At 48.0% G+C, this 22,505-nt stretch overlaps 1 protein-coding gene across 3 annotated transcripts in view; it reads left to right on the top strand.

The window, feature by feature from the left end:
- The first annotated feature begins 9,173 nt into the window (after window positions 1–9,173).
- IL17REL (interleukin 17 receptor E like) overlaps window positions 9,174–22,505 on the top strand; it is a 70,671-nt gene continuing 57,339 nt past the window's right edge. For all 3 annotated transcript variants that reach the window (XM_050936243.1, XM_050936242.1, XM_050936241.1), the window contains exon 1: window positions 9,174–9,324. In XM_050936243.1, coding sequence (XP_050792200.1) covers window positions 9,223–9,324 — 102 coding nt within the window. In that variant the 5' untranslated portion in view covers window positions 9,174–9,222. The remainder of the gene's footprint in view (window positions 9,325–22,505) is intronic.

The raw sequence follows: 22,505 nt of genomic DNA, 5'->3' as shown, positions 1-22,505 counted from the left end.
TTATGTAACCTATGTAACTGAAGTAGTGTAACTGAGGTTGACTTACAGCTTTAGAGTAGACTAGACATGAGAGAACACAAAGTGGCCTCTGTCTCCATCATCTTCTTTAGAGAGACCTCTATTCTTGGAGTGATTGCTCATGTGTATTCCACAATAGGTGTGTGTGCTTGCCACATGCACCGGTGCTGGAAGTTTTTTCCCTATCAGTACCCGTAGGGGAGCGCCCCTAGTAACCCCTGGAGTGGCACCTCCATGGCGTGATATAAGGAGCATTGTGCGCTCCCCCACCCTCAGTTCCTTCTTTCCACTAGTGAAGGTGCTTCGGAACTGCTCTGCTCCAGCTTTGCTGTAGCTTGTCCTCAGAACTCTTGTTCGTTCAGGGTATGGTACCTGTAGTTAGTTAGCTTGATTAGTTTAGTTTAGATTAGCTAGTGTGCCCGGGCCGGGGCATGCCCTGCGCTCTGGGTTTTGAGTTGTGCGACACTTGTAGGCGACCTATGCCAGTGAGTGATCCGCACATGGAATGTTTAAGCTGTTTGGGCATCCCCATCAGCCTCTAGAACTCCGACTCAAGTCAAGCGGAGTAGCCCAGCCCATTTGGAGCAGGCTTCCCCAGGTGTCCGGATGCCCTGCACGCCGGAGACCCTGCAGGTGGCCTGGGACGTTATGTCCGTGCTGGTACCAGGAGTGCCACTAATTTTGGCCCCGTGGTCCAGAAGCAAGCTGCTGCTGGGATCTGCACAGTCGCCCCCAACTTGGTACCAGTCTCTGTTGAGGGAACGTTCCTGATGCCATTCACCGCTCAGCAACCATTCCGTGCGTAGTCCACATGGGTTGCCTTCGACTCCCACCAGGTTGTCTGGTTGGGTTCCATCTGACAGAGACTCCAGGCACCACTCTGCCTTGAGGAGCAAACACTGACGGGACCAAGGCAGACATCGCTGTAGGTCCTTGTCTCGGAGGGGCTATTGTAGCCAGTCACGATGCTACATGAACTTTGATGCCATTCCCATTCGTTGTCTTGCTCCAGGAACCTGCCACAGCACCAGTCCTGCAGCTCCTGGTGTCGATTGCCAGCGTTTTGTCATCATAGATCTGCCTGCCAGAGCTGATCACCGAGCAGCTGTTACCAACAGTACCGGTCCTCCATGCCGATGTCGCGATCTCAAGGTTGGCACCACTCCCGGCGCCGCCGCTCCTCCCAGTCCAGGGACAGCGGTGGGGGCTCGCTTGGTGACCAGAGCCTCAGAACACCAGTCGGCCTCCCTCTCCCAGCCTCCAAGGAAGGACTCAGTGGGACGTACATCCTCGGTGCTGTGCCCAGAGATCGATCAGGTTGTGGATCCTCTGGTGCCGGTAGACATGCAAAGAGCTGCACCTGCCTCCTCACCCTGCCCTGTTGAGGTGATTACTGCCCCTCCTCCCTCGGTCCTGCAGGAGGTCTCTAAAGCCCTCCAAGAGCTATTTAAAAGGGTGGCATCAAGCCTCAACCATCAGACAGAGGAGGTTGAGGAGCCCTTGGACTGCCCATTTAACATTCTGTCTGCCTTGGTACTGGGCAGGGTGGTCTTACCTCTCCACGAAGGGGTGGCGAAAATTTCAGATGCCCTGTGGCAAACCCGAGCCTCATTTGCTCTCATCTCTAAGAAAGTGGAATGCAAATATTTTGTGCTTGCCAAGGGGCATGAATACCTATACACCCAATCTGCCCCTAACTCCCTGGTAGTTGAGTTGGTCAACCGCAGGGAGTGGCAGGGCCAACCAGCCCCTACTCCGAAAAAAAAAGATTCAAGGAGGCTGGATTCATTTGGAATCCACCCTCTGCCCCCATCCCTCCTTGGAGACCCCTCTCATGAGGCTCTGCTCAAGCAGGAGGTGGGGCAGCTCATTGACCTAAGAGCGGTGGAAGTGAGGCCAGCAGAGTTCAAATGCAAGGGGTATTACTCCCACTATTTCCTTATCTCAAAGGCCAAAGGGGGGCTCAGGCTCATCCTGAACCTGTGAGGCCTGAACCAGTACATGGTGAAGCTTCAGTTCCTCATGGTCTCCCTGGCCCCCATCATTCCCTCCCTGGATCCCGGGGACTGGTACGACGCTCTCAATATACAGGATGAGTACTTCCACATCCATATATTCAAGGGGCGCAGTTGCTTCCTCGGTTTCACAGTTGGTCAGGAACACTACCAATTCACAGTCCTCCCTTTTGGCCTGTCCACTTCCCCCAGGGTATTTGCAAAGTGTATGTCGGTGGTGGCAGCCTACCTCAGGTGCCGTGGGGTCCAAACCTTCCCCTATCTGGATGACTGGATGGTTAAGGGCAGCTCCCTGTTGCAGGTGCAGGATTACGTGGTGCTCCTTCTGTCCACGTGTGCCACTTTGGGCCTGTTGGTAAATGACACCAAGTCCACATTGGTCCTGGTACAGCGCATAGAGTTTATCAGGGTGGTCCTGGATGCCATGTCGGCCAGAGCCTCCCTCCCACTGGACAGGTTCGAGACCCTGAAAGGGCTCATCGACACGGTCACAAGGTTTCCAGTGACAACAGCTGAAGTGTGCCTCTAGCTCTTGGGTCACATGTCGGTGTGTAGGTATGTGGTCTGCCACCCTAGACTCAGGATGAGGCCTCTCCAGCTCTGGTTGGCCTCGGTATTCAATCAGGCCAGAGACAGGAGGAACAAAGTCCTCACTGTGCCCAAACCGGTGACTGCCTCCCTACGATGGTGGTCCTCCCCCAGGAACATGCTCCATGTTGTCCCGTTCAGAGGCAGGCCCCTGTTGTTAGAACTGGTGTCCACTGGACCTGGGGTGGGGAGCCCATGTGTGGGACATTCAGACCCAAGTTCAGTGGTCTGTGTAGGACCTGGCCCTCCACATAAATGTCCAGGAGCTCAGGGCAGTGTGACTGGCATGCATGGCCTTGCACTCACACCTGGAGGGCTGGGTGGTCAGGGTTTTCACAGGCAACACGGCCTCAATATTTTACATCAGCAGGCAAGGTGGGGCCTGATCCTCTGCCAGGAAGCCCTCAGGCTGTGGGACTTCTGTATAGCCCACAACATTTGCCTACAGGCCTGCCACCTACCGGGTGCCCGGAACTCATGGGTGGATCACCTGAGCAGAGACTTCTCTTCTCAGCATGAGTGGTCTCTTCACCTAGGGGTGGTGTACAGACTTTTCCAAGAGTGGGGAACTCCCCAGGTGAACCTGTTTGCGACCCCGCAGAACCATCGCTGTCCCTGGTTCTGCTGGGGGAGGAGGGGAAAGGGAGGAGACAGAGACTGGGCGCTATCTCTGATGCCTTCCTCCTGTCCTGGTTGTGCCGGTTTCTCTATGCCTTCCCCGCCCCACCCCCGTTCCCACTGATAGGCAAGGTCCTGGAAAAGATAAAGACGGACAGGGCCTGGGTCCTCCTGATAGCCCAGGCGTGACCCAGGCAGCATTGGTATGGGACTCTCATGAGTCTGGCGGTCACCCCGCTGTGGCCGTTTCTGTCCTGCCAGGACCTGCTCTCCCAGGACCAGAGCTGCCTCTCCCACCCCAGTCTAGTGGCACTCCACCTCACAGTGTGTCTGCTCAATGGTTAGGCCGGGAGGAGAGGATGTGCTTGGAAGGGGTTCAGCGCATCCTCTTGGAAAGCAGGCGACCCTCCATGTGCCGAGCCCACTTAGCAAAGTGGTTACAGTTTTTCCAATGGGCAGATGAGTGGGGCGTTTCCCCCATTGCTGCCCCAATTCAGCTAATTTTGAACTACCTCCTTCACCTTAGAGACCAGGGCCTGGCACCCTCTTCCGTCAAGGTGCACTTGGCGGCCATATCAGCTTTCCACCCACCGGTGCAGGGCCACACAGTATTCTCCCATGCTATGACCAGCCGATTCCTTAAGGGATTGGATCATCTCTTCCAGTACATCAGGCCCCCAGTCCCATAGTGGGACCTGAACCTAGTGCTGGCCTGCCTCATGGGCCCCCCATTTGATCCGCTAGCTATGTGCTCCTGGTTGCACCTCTCGTGGAAGGTAACCTTCCTGGTGGTGATCATGTCAGTTAGTCAGGTCTCGGAAATCAGGACCCTGACCTCCGAGCCCCTGTATAAGGTGTTCCATAAGGATAAGGTCCAGCTCCGCCCACATCCTTCATTCCTCCCGAAGGTGGTCTCTGCCTACCATGTGGGGCAGGACATTTTCCTGCTGGTTCTCTGCTCCAAGCCCCATGCATCCAGGGAGGAGCGCCACCTCCGCACGCTGGATGTGAGATGGGGTCTGGCCTTTTACCTGGAGTGGACTAAACCATTCAGAAAGTCCTTGCAGCTGTTCATCAGCTCGGCTGAACCCATGAAAGGTTGGCTGATCTCCACTCAGCAGCTTTCCAACTGGATCACTTCAAGCATCCGGACCTGTTATGACCTGGTGGAAATCCCCCTGCCGTCAGTTGTGAGGGCACACTCACTAGGGCGCAGGCCTTGTCTGCTGCCTTTTTGGCCCATGTCCCCATCCAGCACATTTGTAGGGCCGCCATATGGTCTTCAGTTCACACTTTCACCTCGCATTATGCGTTCGTCTCTCAAACAAGGGAGGACGCCGGGTTCAGCAGGGCTGTGCTCCATCCCGAGAATTTGTGAACTCCTACCCACCTCCAACAGATATAGCTTGGAATCACCTACTGTGGAATACACATGAGCAATCACTCGAAGAAGAAAAGACAGTTATCTTTTCCGTAACTGGTGTTCTTCGAGATGGGTTGCTCATGTCTATTCCACATCCTGCCTTCCTTCCCCTCTGTCGGAATTGTCTGTCAAGAAGGAACTAAGGGTGGGGGGGAGCGCACAGCGCCCCTTATACCACGCCATGGAGGCGCCACTCCAGGAGTCTCTAGGCGCACTCCCTCATGGGTACTGCTAGGGGAAAAACTTCTGGCACCAGGGCACATGGCGAGCACACACATCTACTGTGGAATAGACATGAGCAACACATCTCGAAGAACACCAGTTATGGAAAAGGTAACTGTCTTTTTCTGAAAGAGGTTTCCCAGTGTAGGGAATGTCCTTGAGCTTTTCTTGGTCAAAACTAGAGTCCTGCAGCCTACCAGACCTGCAAGTGACAACATCTGTCTATCTTAAGTACTTGTATGGCACTCATCACCATAGTATCTTAGCTTTTTCAATCTTTAATGTCCATATTCTCACAACAGCCCTGTCAGGTAGGGTAATACTATTAGTCCTTTTAATTTCTTCATGAATAGTAACTGAGGCACAGAGAGACTAATTGACTTACCCAAGGTCACACAGGATGTCTGTGGCAGAGCAGGGAATTGAATCCAGGTCTCCTAATTCCCAGGCTAGTGCCATTGGACCATCGTTCCTCTGAGGAAGCAGCCCTCACTATTTTTCACTTGCACCAAAGGCCATCCCACACCCAGTGCTGGTCATGCTCTGTATTTTTCAGCTGGGATAGGTATCTTACTAAAAGAGAGGCTTCTTCTCTCAAAGCTCGACCTCCCCTTTGGGTATGAAGGCCTGGTAGTGTACAGCATGAATGGCTGTAGCTGAGCACTAGTAAACCTGACAAAATGAATCCCAGCTCTAAAGCTCAGCCTAAGTGTTTGTGCATGTCAGCCGCCTCAACCACTAAGCTCTTCTATTGGGGCACATGGTAGGAAATTAAGGGAGGATATATGTGCTCTCAATTACATTTTAAAAGGGTCACTGAGGTGTTATGCACCTCAACCAGTGGCCCAAAACAGGATGCAAGGACTTGGCAACCCTGTTGAAGAGGCTTCCTTATCCAGGGGCATCTCAGCTGTGGTCCTTGTAGATACATGGGTAGGTATTAACTTTAAATCTGCCAGTTTAGCCAGCTTTGTAGGGAAATTGAATCTTTTGCATGTGTTGTCACTGTCCTGCTGCTCCCCTGCAGTGAAGATACACTTAGCATCAGAAAAGTTTTCCAAATAGTGCCACTGTCATCCTGATCTTCACCCTGTTTCCATTCAGGTGATTGAGATTGAGCAGATAAGTCAATTTTGTCTTGAAAGACATTGACAAGTTGTGCTGAGGCTTTCTACACAGGGGAGGAGGGTGTCAGGGTACCAGTGTTGAGACCAGTAACTCCTGACATAAGTGCCAAATGCTGGGGAGCAGGCATCTTTCTTGGCACAGAAAGATCTGTGGTTGCTCTCACAGATTTTGATGCAAGGGTCTGTAGTAATTGTCAAAGATATTACCACTCCCTTGGAGCTGACTAGGATACACCACTATGGATGGTCTCTAGATAAGTCTCTGTTCTGAACCAGGATGGAGAGGGAGCCCCAGAAGTCTCAGTGGGGAGCAGCCTTGTCATGGGAAAAACTCACCAGTGTGGTGCCTCCTGCTGGTTGTCTTGGGGAGTAGCTCGCTCAACCAGTGCTCCCTCTCCTGGTGGTGCCTCAACTGTCATCGTCAGCATCTGCAGAGAGGGTTACCAACTGTCTAATCGCACAAACCCAAACACCATTTCCCCGCCTCCTGTCCTGCCTCTTCCCCAAGGCCCTGCCCCTCCCCTGTGAGAGCAACCATGCTTCTTCTCCGAGGCCCCACCTCCCGCTCACTCCAGCCCACTTCCCTCCCTCCATTACTTGTTCTCCCCCCACCCTCACTCCCTTTCACCAGGCTGGGCCAGGGGGTTGAGGTGTGGGAGGGGGTGCAGGCTCTGGGCTTGGGGAGTGGATCTGATGGTTTCAAAGTGTGGAACGGGGCTCTGGGCTGAGCCTGAGGCAGGGGGTTGGGGTGCAGGAAGAAGTGAGTGGGGCAGTGCTTACCTTGAGCGGCTCCCGAAAGTGACTGGCACATCCCTCTAGCACTGGCTCCTAGCCAGGGGGGTCAGGGGTCTCAGCGCACTGCCCCTGCCTGCAGGCTCCACCCCTGCAGCTCCCATTGGCTGTGGTTTTTGACCAATATGAGCTACAGAGTCGGCACTCGAGGCGGGGGCAGGGAGTGGAGGCCCTCCTCCCCCGGCCCCCAGGTACATCCTGGCCATTTCTGGGAGTGGTGTGAGGTCAGGGCAGGCAGGGAGTCTGCCTTAGCCCCACTGCACCATCAGACTTTTAGCATCTAAAATCTCCTGGTTTGGTGTCAGTAAACTCCAGGAGACAGGGCTTGATTCCAGAAGACTCCTGGTGAAACCAGGAGGGTTGGCAACCCAATCTGCATACTCACCTCAGTCCAACTACTGCAGCATCCTTTTCATGACTTGACTCTCTGACCATGCCACCATCTGTGTTTTTCCCCTTCCGCGGGTGGAATATCTCAGTTCTATAGTCTAGCCATTTCCCCAGTGCTGAATGGGGAGGCGGGGGATGCAGGCCCACCTATTATTTGAGGTCCCTGCCCAGGGACCCTGCGGATCGCAGCCTCCTGCTGTGCCCCATTAGCCTCTGACTCTGCTGCTTACATTCCTTGGCCCACTTCCCCATAGCCCCAGGACATTCTCTGCCCTTTTCTCTGGGCTTCAATCCTGCAAATCCAACAGCCAATAGGAGCACTCTCTAGCTCCCCTGGTCCCTGCTAGCAGCCACTCTGTCCAAGATATTGACCTCTTGCAGTCCTCTCTCCTTGGATTCCCTGCAGAAAGTAATCCTGTTCTGCCCTGCAGCTCCCGTTTAGGTAAGCCTCGAGCTGGAGGGTTCATCACTGGTGAGTTGGAAAGCAGGAGGTATTCTCTCAGTGCTTCCTGCCAATGTGTGCATCTTTTATAGAGACAGTACATGATCTGGTTATTCAGAACACAGTATTACTGACTTCACTCACCAGTCTGTAGAGTATACCTGGGACTTGACCCTCAGCAGAACCCTTCAATCTCTGGGGAGCAATACAGGATACCTCAGTGATTAAGCTCCCTGACTTTGTGTAGAGGGAAGATGGGTCTGCACAGATAGAGGTGATGCTGGTACAGTGCCCTGGTGCTCAGACATCAAAGCAGACTCAGGTTTATGTTTTGAGGATTTCTCATTTGAGTACCCCAAGCCAGCCTTTTGTCAGACTATGGGAGTCTCTGGAGGCATTTCCTATGAAGCCCTATGATGCTTGGGGAGACATCTGGAGGCAGATCTGAACTCCTGCACAGCAAGCCCAACTCCAAGATTGAGATGCAATGAATCTGTTCTGACTGACATCATTCTGCTGCCATGGAGCTGACCAGCTGTGGAAGGGTGTACATGTGGTAACCCATCTACAGGTGTAGTAGCAGATGTGTCCTCCCTGTGCATTGAGGAGTGCAAGTGAGGCATTGCACCAATCCTTGGCACAATTCTTCCTCGAGCTCCCACTAGGGTGGTGCAGCTTGCCCTCACTGCAGGGCAGTGCCTGGAAAGGTGTTCCTGCACCCTTTGTTAAACTGAAGCAGTATTTATGCATCATGACTCACCTACGATCTGCTTTCAGAGTTGGGAAAGTGGATGCACCCCCTAATTTTGTGTAAAACCTGAAATGTTGAACACAGACCATAGAACAAAAGGTTTCTACTAAGGACAAATAGTACTTACAATAAATTCGAAGCTCAGATTTCTTTGGTGAAAAACAGTATTGAATTTCCCAATGAAGGGAAGCAAAAGTCAGTCTTGTGATGCTATTGCTCCATTGTGCTACATCACTTGAGGAATCAGACTATTGGAGGGATTGCCTAACTACCCTGTTTCCTCTGATTTCTACACACTGGAAGTCTCTTCTCATGGAAAACTCAAGAATAGAATAGCAAAGGGTGTAGCAGGTGAGGATGACACTGCATTAACAGTGACCTTGCACAGTGTCATCCCACATTCTGTCTATCAGTAGCTGATGTTAGTCCTTAATTTTCATAAACATCATATTTACTTACACACATATTCTAAAAGGAACAAATTTGCCAAGGCCCATTCAAATGTAAAATACTGAAATCCAGAAGGAAAGTGTTTGCTGTGGTTATCCAGATCTGAAAGTGTATTTCACTAGCTTTCACTAAAGAACATAAATTTTTAATGAATAAAGTGAGTAAAGCTTACTTCATAGACAACCAGCACATTTCACTACATTAGAAATACTTTGAAATGTTGACTTGTAGGAGGAGGCGGAGCTTAGCTCAGAGGTACTGTGGGTGGGACTCATTCATATCACAGTATTTAAGTTTTGGCATGAGAGAAAGAGTTGTCAGAGTAGAAGATCTACTTCTAAGGGATAAATCAAAGAGTGGGGGTAGTGGTTTTTTTAAAATTCAAGATGCTAGCAGCTGATATTCAGATTCTTCTTGTAATAATTTTGGGGACTACGGATTGCCAGATAATCCCCAGGATTGAAGAATGTGGACTCTCATGTTCTCAGGTAAACTGTAATTGGTTTGTAGCTGCTATCTGTGAAGTAACACTTATATGCCACTACAATATTTATAAATGACATTTGTATTTGTGTGGTTTGTCTTTGAGTATTCATAGCATCAAAACAGGAATCAAAATGTTCAAGCCTTCTTTAGACATCACTTTTATACTGCTGTAATTTTGGAATGAGTAAAATAATACAATATGACAAAGATGATAGTACATAAGAATACATCAGAAAGAAACTTAATCTTAAAGCAACTTCCAGGGTGGTATTTTTTATCTATTATGTATTTGGAGGTCAGAAATAAGAAGTATTTTATTTGTGGCCATTATTTTGGGGATTAAATTCTTACTATAACTGTGCAAGTTTTACAAGAATTGAGAGTGGTGCAATTTTCAAGTGTCTAAATATCTTAGGAGCACAAATCCCATTGACTTGTACTGAATTGGAAAGTTTGAAGATGAAGAACAAAACCTTTTTTCTAGGAGGTGCAAATGTAACTCCTAATTTTAATGAGTTACATGTGTGCACAGAAGAGAGAATGTGCCATGTAATTTCTTTAAGGGAATTGAATTTTGTATTGTTTTCATATATTTCCACATGGGGGCAGTATAGAGATGTTCTGATTTATAACGATTCCTGAAAACGAATAATAGAAATAATCAAACAAATCACTGAATAACTTATTATTTAAAGTTTAAACTAAAAGAGATTAAAAAATAAGGATGCTGTGATTTTTCAGTCTTAATAGAAGACAAGTTTGACATGAAATATTTGCCTGCTGTTAAGAAGTGGAACTGATGGTATGAAACGACAGTTTGGCTATATGTACAGTGTTCTTCTTGAGAATGTCATGGGATTGTGAAGCCCTTAGGGGTTGGATTGAGACATATCCTGAAAAGCTGCTTCGATGTGGCTGAACTGTACAGATATTACAATAGCACAGGCTTATGTGTATTAAATATATGCCACAGTAGTTGTTTTACATTTTGAGATGCTGACTATACTGTAGACTATATCAATACTAAAGAGATGAGCAACATAGAAATGCCTGGAAGATGAAATATTTTATTAAGAGTAAAATAATAAAATGGTGTATTTACATTTTTGTATGTTCATGAATTCAGATCATATATGATCTCTATGTACTTAAATAACATTTTAGCATTGTGTTTTATTGTTCTGGAAAGAGAAAACCCTTTGCTGTATTTTGTCCATTTGTTCATGAAGTTTTATATATTTAAAGCCTATAAATATATTTTTAAAATCATATGAGAGGCCTGATTTTCCTTTACACTAAGGCTCGTTTACACTTCTCTGGCAGAATAAACATACCTTAATGTGGATGTAAATTACACTGATATTTTTCACTCACTTTAAGGCTTTTACCCTGCCCTAGTGTATATAAGAATCAGATCCATAGTGTGTAGAATAATAATAGCACTTCATCTTCAAAATATCATCCAAAAGTTTTCTAATTCTGAAGGCTAAGATATTTTTTAAAAATATACAGTTTGCTTTTGTTAATTATGCATACTAAAATAGCTTACTCTGCTATAACAGAACCAACTGGAAAGTAACATGAAATGCTTAAAAAATATGACTGCGTACATGTTCTGCATGTAATTTTTCTGCTGTATTTAGTAGAATCCTGAATTCATCAATTAATTTCAACAGAAAGATGTTTTCTTTCTGTAAAAGATAATTATCCCACTAGGACAAATTGGCCCAGACTTTCCCCTACAGTGTAAAGCTTATGTAGCATTTTCAATTTGCTGCAAGGAGTTTTTGTTGGAGGATGCACACTGATGTTAGAAAGTTTCCTGAGCATCTTCTTAGATCAAATCCCCTTGCTCTTTTCATTTGAATGTTTTTTCTGTCCCAAACACACTTTCACTGGCATTGCCTTAAATGGGATCAAGTTCCCTCCTGTGGAAACCTGAGTAAGCTGGCTTTACATGGGACATTTACTAGGGACTAGAATACACCCTTGAATCTATGAGCAGGCCCAAGGTTCAGCACATGGCTGCTAATTATGGGTGGCAGGTGAACCCGTGCTTTCTGCCCAAGACCCTGCCCCCACCACCGCACGCCAGAGCCTCGAAACCCCCTTCCCACCATGTAAAATGAGAAGCCCTGACTCTAAGGGGCCCCTCATGACTGGAGGAACCCCAGCCCACCGGCCCCCGCCACATCAGGCCGAGCTGCTGCTGCCATCCACCCCCACAAGTGCCAGGCTGAGCTGCTGACCCCCCCCAGTGCTGGGCAAGGCCGAGCCGCCATACCCCAGCCAGAGTTGGGCCAGGTTGAACTGCTGTCCCCCTAGCACCAGCTCCTCCTGCCCCTGAAGGCACTGCCCCCTCGCCAAGTCACCAGCCCCAGTGCCCAGCCAAGCCTGCTCAGTCCGCCAGCTGCTGGCTCTTCACGTCCCTCCTCACTCCCGTGTCCCAAGGAGAAGGGATGTGGTGAGCAGCAGGGACAGCGTGGGGAGGTGGAGTGGAGGAGGCGGTGGGGGTCTCGGGGAAGGGCCACAGCCATCACAGCCCAGGTGTCCAGCAGTGGGTCGGCGGCAGCACCAGGGAAGGCAATGCCTTCCCTGGCTTATTATACCTGCCACGCATGCTGCCAATTATTCCATAAACTAGTCAATTTAAAAAAGGCCATGTGGGACTTGGCCTTTGAGGCTAGCAATTTTCAGGATCAGGCCCTTAATCAGACACCATTAATTAAAAATCCACATTTCGGTCTGAACGTTTTTTTAACTTGCTATTGTTAGAAGTAGCATCCATAAAATCATGGAAATACAGGGCCAGAAGGGACTTTGAGAAGTCATTAAGTCCAGCCACGGGGCTGAGGCTGGACCAAGTAAACCTAGAATATCCCTGACAGGTGTTTGTAAAACCTGCTTTTAAAAACCTTCAAAGATGGGGATTCCATGACATCCCTTGGAAGCCTGTTCCAGAGCTTAACCACCCTTTTAGTCAGAAAGTTTTTTCTCATATCTAACCTAATTCTCCCTTGCTGCAGATTAAACCCATTACTTCTTATCCTATCTTCAATGGACATGGAGAACAATTGATCATCATCCTTCTTTATAAGAGCCTTTAACATATCTGAAGATTGTTATCAGATCTCCCTTCAGTTTTTTTCCCCTCAAGATTAAACCTGCCTAGCGTGTTTAACCTTTCCTCCTAGGTCAGGTTTTCTGCTCTTTGGACACTCTCTAATTTGTCCACATTTCCTAAAGTGTGGTACTCATACCTGGATGCAGTACGCCAGCTGAGGCCTCACCAGTGCCACACAGAGCAGGACAATTACTTCCAGTGTGTCACATACCAATCTCTGATTAATATACCCCAAAATGATATTAGCTTTTTTCACAGCTGCATCATATTGTTGACTCATATTAATTCTGTGATCCACTCTAAAACCCAGATCTTTTTCAGCAGTACTATTACCTAACCAGTTATTCCCCATTTTGTAGATGTGCATTTGATTTTTCCTTCCTAAGTGAAGTACTTCACACTTGTCTTTATTGAAGTTCACCCTGTTGAATACTGACCAATTTGCCAAGATGACTAGAACTAAGATTACAGAAAAATATTGTTTTTTTCTCTGTGTGCATTTGACACCACTTATTATGATTAGTTTTCACTGTTTCCCTGGGATGGATAGCTTCTTCCCCTGATGTTTGTGTGGATCTTTCACAAGCAACAGGGAAGTGAAAAGCTTTTTAAAAATAAGGAAATGCAATTGCAAAACCACAAAAATTGGCAGGGGGAATTCAGAGACCTGAAACTACTTTTCAGTAGTTTTGGTAGATGGCTAGATTTCAGTGTGACTATGTCTTTGAAATATTTCTAAGTTGTTCTGAGATCCTTTGGGAGATGTGGCAAAGAGCAAAGTATTGTTTTTACTTATTAAGAGGGATATGACAATCATCTGTTTTGAGGTAAGTGATGCTGAAAATACACTATACACAAAACAGCAGTTTAGGATTTTGATTTTATTACCATTTAATTAATCACTATCAATTTACAATAGATATAAGGCACCACTCATTGTTAGATATATTCCATATTTCATAATTACTGTGTCATATTAAAATGCTGTATGCCATCTGGATCCAAAAATATAAATGTAAAAGGACATTACATATTCTTCAAATGTGATGTGATAGTTCTGCACAGCAGGGGATTATAACTCCCAGTACTCTCCTTCCCACTGCACAGCCCCTTTCTCTGGACTAAGCAGGGACCATGTTTCCCATCAGCCCCTTCATCACAACACATCTCTTTTCCCTGACTAGGCAAGGGAAAAGGTCCCTGTGCAGGAAGTGGCTAGGTTCTGTTTGGGAGTGGGAGCCGTACAACAACAGAGAGTTTCAAGAACTGTGGGCAGAGCTGCATGTGGAACAGGCTATGAGTGCCGGACATCACAGGCTGGTGCAAATCTATGTGGGACTTATGGGGAACAGCAGTGGCTAGACAGGGACCCAAACAGGAACTGTGATTGCTCACTTTGAACTGTAACTGTTAAAGCCCGTGTTCTTGGAGTATTTGCAACCTTTCCCCAGGGGTGCTGGAACAATGTTTGTAGTAAGGGTACTGAGAGCCATTGAACCAAACTGAAAACTTTGGATATAATGGAAACCACTTCAAGTCAGGGGATGCTGCGGCACCCCCCATACCCATAGTTCCAGCACCTTTCCCCTTTCCTGCCAGTCCTTCCTCTGAGCCATGTGTCTGAGTGGTTATTGGGACCCACCAGGGCTAGAATCTACATGGCGTAGCTGCTGAAGCACCTACAGTGCTTGCCTCCGAGACATAGTAAACCTGGCACACTCCTGGCATCCTAGGTTTGTGCAGAGTAATTATAGTTACATGAACTCTTAAAAAATCATGAAAATGTTCAGCTGTGGGCTTCGTGCTAGACAAAGGAACAAGTAGGCTTTTGTAGTATATTATGATTGGTCTTTCCTCACTTGTTTAAAATAGTTCAGCTTCTCAGTTCACATGACTTTCTGGCACTTAAAGGATAAACATGAAGACCTTGCCCTGCATGTGTATGATAATCGCTCATATTGTTATCTAATATGCTTCAACTGTGAAAGTCATAGGGGAATCCCAGACTATGATTGAAATTGTGTCCACGCCTCAGTAATCTTGCAATGGATACCACCTGTAAACTGCACACAGAGAATTAGATTTTTGCCAAATTCTGCTCCACAGCTGGTAAGAATCAGGAACGTTACATTAAAAAGATACTAAAAACTGAAAATTTTGAAATCATGTTTGTGTTGTCTTAAGTGAGTTGCAGTGGTGTGTCCAAAGTTCACAGGGAGAAGGGATAAAGGAGGAAGCTTTAAATTCCACTCTGGGATTTCCCTGCAATGATAAAGGTTAAGTGATAACCAATGAATCAAGAGTGAGTTCTTTATTTATCTGATACTGCTACAGCCTGTTAACTTCATGCAAAGTTCACTTTGGTAACACTGTGTGCCTTCCTGGAACACCATGGATCAGCCCCTCTAATCAAATCAATGTTGTACAAATACCATAATACAGCCCTCGAGCCAGACCTTCACATGGTATAAATTGGCATAACTACATTGTTTGCTACAGTAAGTAATCAACATTTTTGAAAAAAGCCTTTAAACTCCCTAATAATTAAAAGGAATGGAAATGAGACATGAGGGTAACATACATAAAGAATTACATTCCCTGAGAGTTCACTTGTTCTGTAACGAAAATCTACACTTTTGAAAATTAATCTTAGACATTAAAATATGGACCAGAAATCAGAGGCATAGTATTATGTGGGGAGACTTATGGCAGCATGAAATGAAAGGAATATGGGGATTATTCAGTGCATGCTTTTTTGTGTGTAAAGTCTGATATTTGGAAGAGTCATTTCACTTAAAATACTTTCTCTGGTGAAACCTGCTGGGATGCAGCATGGTCCAGGAGATGAGACAGTGGATTAGGTGTATGAAGGCCTGGGATCAGTTCCCAGCACTACTACTCACTTATGTGGCTGTGGGCAAGTCACTGTGCCTCTCGGGGGCTGACTTTCCACATTTGTAATAAAAGGATATGATGGCTGACGCACCTTGCTTTGAGATGTACAGCTGGAAAGTGTTAAGTATTATTATTCACTGACCAAAGATCCATATGTATGGTGCTCAGTCAAAATGGGTTATTGTACTAGACACACCTTACCTCAGTGGTTCGCGTTAGTTTCCTTGATTTCCTTTCTTGTGACTCATCATTTCTGTCTGTCAGCTCGGTGTTTTGAAGTTCAGTGGGTTTAGGTGACTTGGTTCTCTGGCCATATCATAAAAATCTACCTCTTCCAGGGTCCAAGATAGTCCAGTGAAACAATCTTTGCCCTCACTGAGCCACATAGATCAATATTATCCTTCTAGCCTCATTGTGCACTGACCTGGGCCTTTACTCCTTCCAGGTAGTGGAGCATCAATGTAATAAACTGGCTGGTCCAGCCACCAGAGTGCAAGAAAACCCAGTGAGCAAACAGAAGGCCCAATTCTGAGTTTTGACCATATGCTTGGTTGCAGGGCTGGCGTTAGGCCAATGTAACCAATTCCCCTGAATCGGGCCCCGCCCCTAAGAGGACCCCATGCCCAAGCCCCAGTACGGCATACCAGCAAGAGACGGTGCGTTGTACCGTGGTGGCCCGGCTTCTCCAGGGGGCAATTTAAAGGGCCTGGGGCTCCCAGCCGGGGCTGGAGCCCCAGGCCCTTTAAATTGCCAGCAGAGCCCCACTGCTGGAGCCCTGGGGTAGGGCTGCGGGGCTCTGGGGGCTATTTAAAAAGTCTGGGGCTCCCCTTGCTTCTACCGCTCTGGCCCTTTAAATAGCCGCTGGAGCCCCGCCGCTTCCCCAGGGCTCCCGCGGCTATTTAAAGGGCCGAGGCAGTAGAAGGCAGGGAGCCCTGGGCCATTTAAATAGCCCCGGGGATAGCAGGGGGCTCCAGCTGCCTTTGCTGTCCCTGTCCTTTAAATAGCCCCCGGAGCCTCACCGTTTCCCCAGGGCTCCCTCGGCTATTTACAGGGCCGGGACTGTGGAAGCAGGGGAGCCCTGGGCCTTTTAAATAGCCCCTGAGCCCTGGGCTGCTGCTGCTACCCCGGTAGGGGAGGGAGGAGGAGGGGACACTCACCATACAGGGTGGGCTGTACCCCCTGTACCTGCACCCCCTGCTCACAGCCAGCCTCTGCCGCACCTCCTGGCCATACCAGCCCCACACCCCCTGCCCTGCCTGCACCAGCCCCTGTCTGCAGCCAGCCCTGCACCCCCTGCCCGCAGCCAGCCCATCTCCAGCCAGTCCCGCACCCCCTCCCCTGCCTGCACCCAGCCCCTATCTCCAGCCAGCCCCACACCCCCTGCCCGCAGCCAGCCCCTGCTGTACCCCCTGCCCTTCTTGCACCAGCTCTGCACCCCCTGCCCTGCCCACACCAGCTCCTCAACCCCTGCCCTGTCTCCAGCCAACCCCTGCCGCACCCCCCTGCCTGAAGCCAGCCAGTCTCGCACTCCTCCGTCTTCAGCTCTGCCAACCCATGCTGCACCCCCTTGTGGCCCTGCCTGAAGCCAGCCAGCCCGCCCACACCCCAGTCTCTAGCCAGCCCCGCACCCCTTGCCCTGCCTGCAGCCAGACCCTACCTCCAGTCAGCCCCTGCCCTGCCTCCAGCTAGCCGCGTGTCCATTGGTGCCCTGCAGTTCCCAGGGCAGTAACCCTGCACACCTGCTTCAATGAGGGGTGCAGGGAGCAGTTGGGACCCACACATATGCACACCCTAGGGTGACCAGACGGCAAGTGTGAAAAATCAGGACAGGGGGTGGGGGGTAATAGGAGCCTATATAAGAAAAAGACCCAAAAATCAGGCCTGTCCCTATAAAATTGGGACATCTGGTCACGCTAACACACCCCCAGGAAGTGGCAGTGAAACGGAGCTCATTTCTAGTTCAGGCCCATCTTTTTAAAAAAAGCACTTTAGGTAGGGTTAACATACATTCATATTTTCCCGGACTTGTCAGTCTTTTTGGTTCTTAAATCGCCATCGGGAGGAAAACATGGATGTACAGTAACCCTATTGGTACAAAAAATATATACTGTGGCACATCCCTTAAATCAGAGCTTTTTATAGGGAACTGCTTGCTAAGAAATTAAAGGCTTTTTTTTACATTTTTTTTTTTTGGTGTCATTCCTGACAGGGCCCTGCCGAAAATGTTCGAATTGGGCCCCGCACTTCCTAAAGCCGGCCCTGCTTGCTAGCCACATCCCTGCCTCTTCCTCAGGCGCTGTTGTCAGCTATCCCAATTTCATCACAAGTAGTAGGAGTCTGGCGTTTGCTGCAGCCAGTCTGGTGATGACAACATGAGAAGTTCTAACCTTCACAACATTTCCAGCCTTTCTCAGCAGCGCTGATTTTTTGTCTTCCCCATTTCCCTGCTGCCTGGGGAAAAACAGTCAATCACAGCTGCTGCAGAAGGCAGACAGAACTCTCCCCTCCTTCCTAGGAATTAAGCGAGGTATTTGGGCAGGGAGAGGGAGATGGAGCAGCTGATACCATTTTTGCAGTAGGGGAGAGGAAGGAGCAGAAAGAGCCCAGAAGTTGAGGGCTGCTCAGTTGCTCTTACCCCTCTTGTGAAAAAAAACTGCTCCCTGCTTCTCTCCCTGTCCGTCCTTTATCTTGCAACCTCTCCGACCTGAGAAGGAGGAGAAGAGCTGTCCCCCCAGCTGTTCCTGGAAGCTGGGAAGACTTTGAAGGTGGTGAATCTCAACAGCTGCAAGACGTGCAGCGGTGCGCTGGTGGCAAAAGGGAGATGTGGGGCTGGGCACAGAATTGATGTATATCTTGGGGAGAGTGGGCAGAGTTCATGTGGGACTGGGTGCTGGGCATACAAATTAATTGATGTGGGGCTGGGCATCTCAGAGTTGGGGTAGAATAAATTGTTTGTCGATTTTGGGCGAAGCTGGAAGTTGTGCCCCATCAGGTGACAGCATTGACAACTCTCATGATGTTTTTGGGAGTGATGGGATTTCAGAGGGTTCTGCAGCCCACCTTGTGATGATACAAGAAGCTTCAGCCCCCTAGTGAAGTTCAGCCCTGCTGGGAAGCTGACAAAATCTCTCTCTTGTGCTTGCTGTTCTCATGGAAGAAGGAGGAGGATGGTGAGCAAAGAACCCAGCAGCTCATGACAGCCCTGCCCTCTCCTTCCCCCTCCCCTCCTGTGAGAAACCTGGATGGAACAGTGCCTACTCCCCTGCAGCATCCAGCTTGGGAACAGCCAGAGTCAGGGCCAACCCCAGGCCAAATGGTGCCTCAGGCGAGGAGCATCTTTGGCGCTCCCCCTCCATTTATTAAACTTTTGAATATCTTATTTTTATTGCATTTGTAGCCCATTTCATGACTTTTATGCATGATTTGCATGTGTGATTCATCCCTGTCATAAATTTGCACACTAGGATCTGTAAAACTGTATTCATGCTATATATATGCAAATAAAATAAATGTTTCCTCTAAGCTTATAGAAACTTTTTAATTTTAAGAATAACTGAAATGTACTAACATCAAGAAATTGAACTGCGCACCACCATTGGGTGGACCACTATTAAATAGTTTTACAGTAGGTGACAGCCTTAGAATATTAATCCTAGTCCTGTAGTTCAAAAGGTCGCTTTTCTCTCCTTTGCCCTCACGAGCTGAAGCACAGTGTCAGAGAGATCCAAAGACTGGCCAGTGGCATTTTCGAGCGATAAAATAGCAAGCAATGTCAGTCTGAAATTGGCCATCGCTGATGTTTTAATGAGCCTGAGCTTTGAAAAGCTGCACTCACCACTCGCAACTGTGACCGGCAGCATGAGCAGGATCCATTTTAGGAAGTGTTGCTAACAACAAAAACAGCACCCTGAGCCTGGTGCCCTCCAAGCCCAGCATCCCAGGTGGTCCCCTGGGTCACCTTCCCCTGGCCAGAGCGTGGTGAAGAGCTCTTGGAGCTGCTCTTCCATGCTTGGGAAAGAGGAAGAGGTGACTGTGCTGCAGCACCCCCAGGCCTGGGAGAAGGGGATGGAGAACTCCATGAGGAGTAGTGGTGAGGCAAAACTGAGTGGGCTGGAGGCTGATGGAGATGGGATGGAAGCTTGCCAACAGTCATTTGGTATAAGGGATGTCCCTTATTTAAATAAAAAAGGTCTGCCCCTTGCTAAATCAGTATAGGGTGCCTTTTATCCTGTATTTCAACCTGGTGCACAGGGTTGCAGCACCACTGATATTTGGCCTGGCCACCCCTCCATGCCAGATGGAGAGGCAGCTGGACAAAATTTGAGTGGCATTGCTGATGGAGGGGTAGCTAGACCAAATTTGAATGGCGTTGTGACCTGGTGCACAGGGTTGCGATTCACTCAAATTTGATCCAGCTTCCCCTCCGTCATGCCAGAGGTTCTGACTCAGCTCCTGGCATCTGCGCGGAACATAAACAGGAGCTGCAGTGGCTACCAGGCACAGCACCCAGACCTGGGGAGAAAGAACCCCTAGGAGAGATGAGGAGAAGAAAGGACTTACCCCTAAAGGCTCAAGTCAAGACTGGGGACATCTGAGGCTTGTCCAGTATTTTTGAAATACAATGATGCCAACCCTAGTAAGGAGCTGAACTGAGGGTGGGGCCTGGTGAGAGCTGAGCTGATGGGGATCGGGGCTTGTGAGTAGAGCTGCTGATGGGGGCTGGACTGATGGGGGGTGGAGTTGATGGGGGCAGGAGAGGCTGAACTGATGAGGAGGCTGAGTGGGGACAGAACTGAAGGGGGATCTGGGGGACAAGATTAATTGCTGGCTAGGGAATGGACAGATGTGGGGGTGAGAGCTCTTGCAGCAGGGTCAAAAATCACCTTACCTAATGCTTTTGGGATAGCGAGTGACACTAACTGTTGCACATACATACTGGAGATGGGGAGGGGGAGTTCAAAAATCTTAAGACCAAAAAACCCTCACAATAGAGCATATTTTTTTTTTTAAAAAAAGTTCATGATTTTTTGGGCCAATCTCATAATTTTGGGGGTTCTAACTCATGATTTTTGATCTCTTGAGGATGACAATGCTGAGCATTACACACATTGGTGTAATTTGATCTCAGTTGTGTCTTCTAGCTGGAGCTGCTGCAATGGGGGTCAGAATAGCTTGATTCTATACATTTGTAAGCATCAGTAACTCTGTAATGCTTTCATACACGTACATTGGAGGTGGGGAGTGGGTTTCAAAAATCAGAAGACAAGCCAAAAAACACCTCTCTTGATTTTAGGACCAGTTTCAAGATTTTGTGAAGTCTGACTCATGAGTTTTAAATGTTGAGGCTGGCAGTCCGCAATGGATTAAGACAAAATTCAATCCCTGATGTCAACTGGGAAGTCAAAGGGGGGATGTCGCTTCCTTGAAAGTCATTTGATCTCTGGGAACTACAAGTCCCAGGATGCCATGCTACTACGGTCCAGGCAGTGCAAAACCAAAAACCTATCTTTAAGGGCATGTACACTCCAGCACAGGCAATCACACATAGACCTGTTCATGTTAAAAGAGCTAGCACACAATGTTATACATCAGCTTTGAGAAAAATAATATCTTTTAGTATTAGGACTGGATGGAAAATTATTGTGTTTCTCATGAAACATTTTTTGTTTTTTTCTCAGCATTTGCCCAGGTTTTGTCAAAAAATTTAAAATATTTTAGGGTTTTGATTTTTGACGAAACCCCAATTTTTTTTATGAATATGGATTTCTGTGTGTGTGTGTGATTTTCTGTTGGAAAACAGTCTTGTTGAAAAATTTGTAAGTTTTTGCCCTTGATCATCTTCAGTGATGGAAACTTCAGTGATACTGGGTGGACTCAGCTGTCTGCTTGTGTGTATCTAATTGCAGAATCAAGGCTTTAAATATGAAAAAAAACCTGTAGTCTCTCCATAATTGAGTACATTGCACTTACATAAAGTTATGGCTAAAACATATGCCCTGGAATGCTGAGGAAGTTCCAAACTGGGTTGGAACTTTGTGGCTAAGACTGAACTGATACAATAATGTGTGTTGGAACATTCCATTTAACCACTCTATTGAGATTATGAGTTTATGGTTCTGACCTTGAATTTATACCAGTGTGAATCCGTTGGGTCAAATTCTCTAGTCCTCTCTGAAGAGGGATTTAAAAGGGACTGGAAAGTCATCTTCACGGATCATCTGGGCGTATCCTTAGAGTAGAGTGATGAGACGGTCATTCAAGCCATATTTAAGTCTCCTTCATGCTGCTGGAACATTTCGAGGAAGACAGAAGAGGGCTGAGGATCTGGCTGACTATAGTCTCACCTTTCAGCATATAGGTCATAGTACTCACCCTTTAAGCTGTGTAGGAGACTAAGGGTACGTCTACACTACGGGATTATTCCGATTTTACATAAACCGGTTTTATAAAACAGATTGTATAAAGTCGAGTGCACACGGCCACACTAAGCACATTAATTCGGCGGTGTGTGTCCATGGTCCGAGGCTAGCGTCGATTTCCGGAGCGTTGCACTGTGGGTAGCTATTCCATAGCTATCCCATAGTTCCCGCAGTCTCCCCCGCCCCTTGGAATTCTGGGTTGAGAGCCCAGTGGCTGATGACAAAAATCATTGTCGCGGGTGGTTCTGGGTAAATGTCGTCAGTCATTCCTTCTTCCGGGAAAGCAACGGCAGACAATCATTTTGTGCCATTTTCCCCTGGATTGCCCTGGCAGACGCCATAGCACGGCAACCATGGAGCCAGTTCAGCTTTTTTTTTTTTACAGTCACCGTATGTGTACTGGATGCCGCGGACAGAAGCGATACTCCAGCGCTACACAGCAGCATTCATTTGCTTTTGCATGATAGCAGAGATGGTTACCAGTTGTTCTGTACCGTCTGCTGCCAGTGTAATTTGGCAATGAGATGATGGTTATCTGTCCTTCTGTGCTGTCTGCTGCTATCATGGGTGCCCCTGGCTGAGATCGGCCGGGGTGCAAAAGCAAAACTGGGAATGACTCCCCAAGTCAATCCCTCCTTTATGGTTTCTAAAAATAGAGTCAGTCCTGCCTAGAATATGAGGCAAATGTACTAGAGAAGCAGTGTATCAGAGAGTACAGCTGCTCTGTGTCAGATCCCACAGAAAT

The sequence above is a fragment of the Gopherus flavomarginatus genome, chromosome 1 (assembly GCF_025201925.1).
Source record: "Gopherus flavomarginatus isolate rGopFla2 chromosome 1, rGopFla2.mat.asm, whole genome shotgun sequence".
NCBI classification, from domain to species: Eukaryota; Metazoa; Chordata; order Testudines; family Testudinidae; genus Gopherus; species Gopherus flavomarginatus.
Note: the sequence above shows the minus strand (reverse complement) of the source record. Positions and strands in the feature narration are given on the sequence as shown.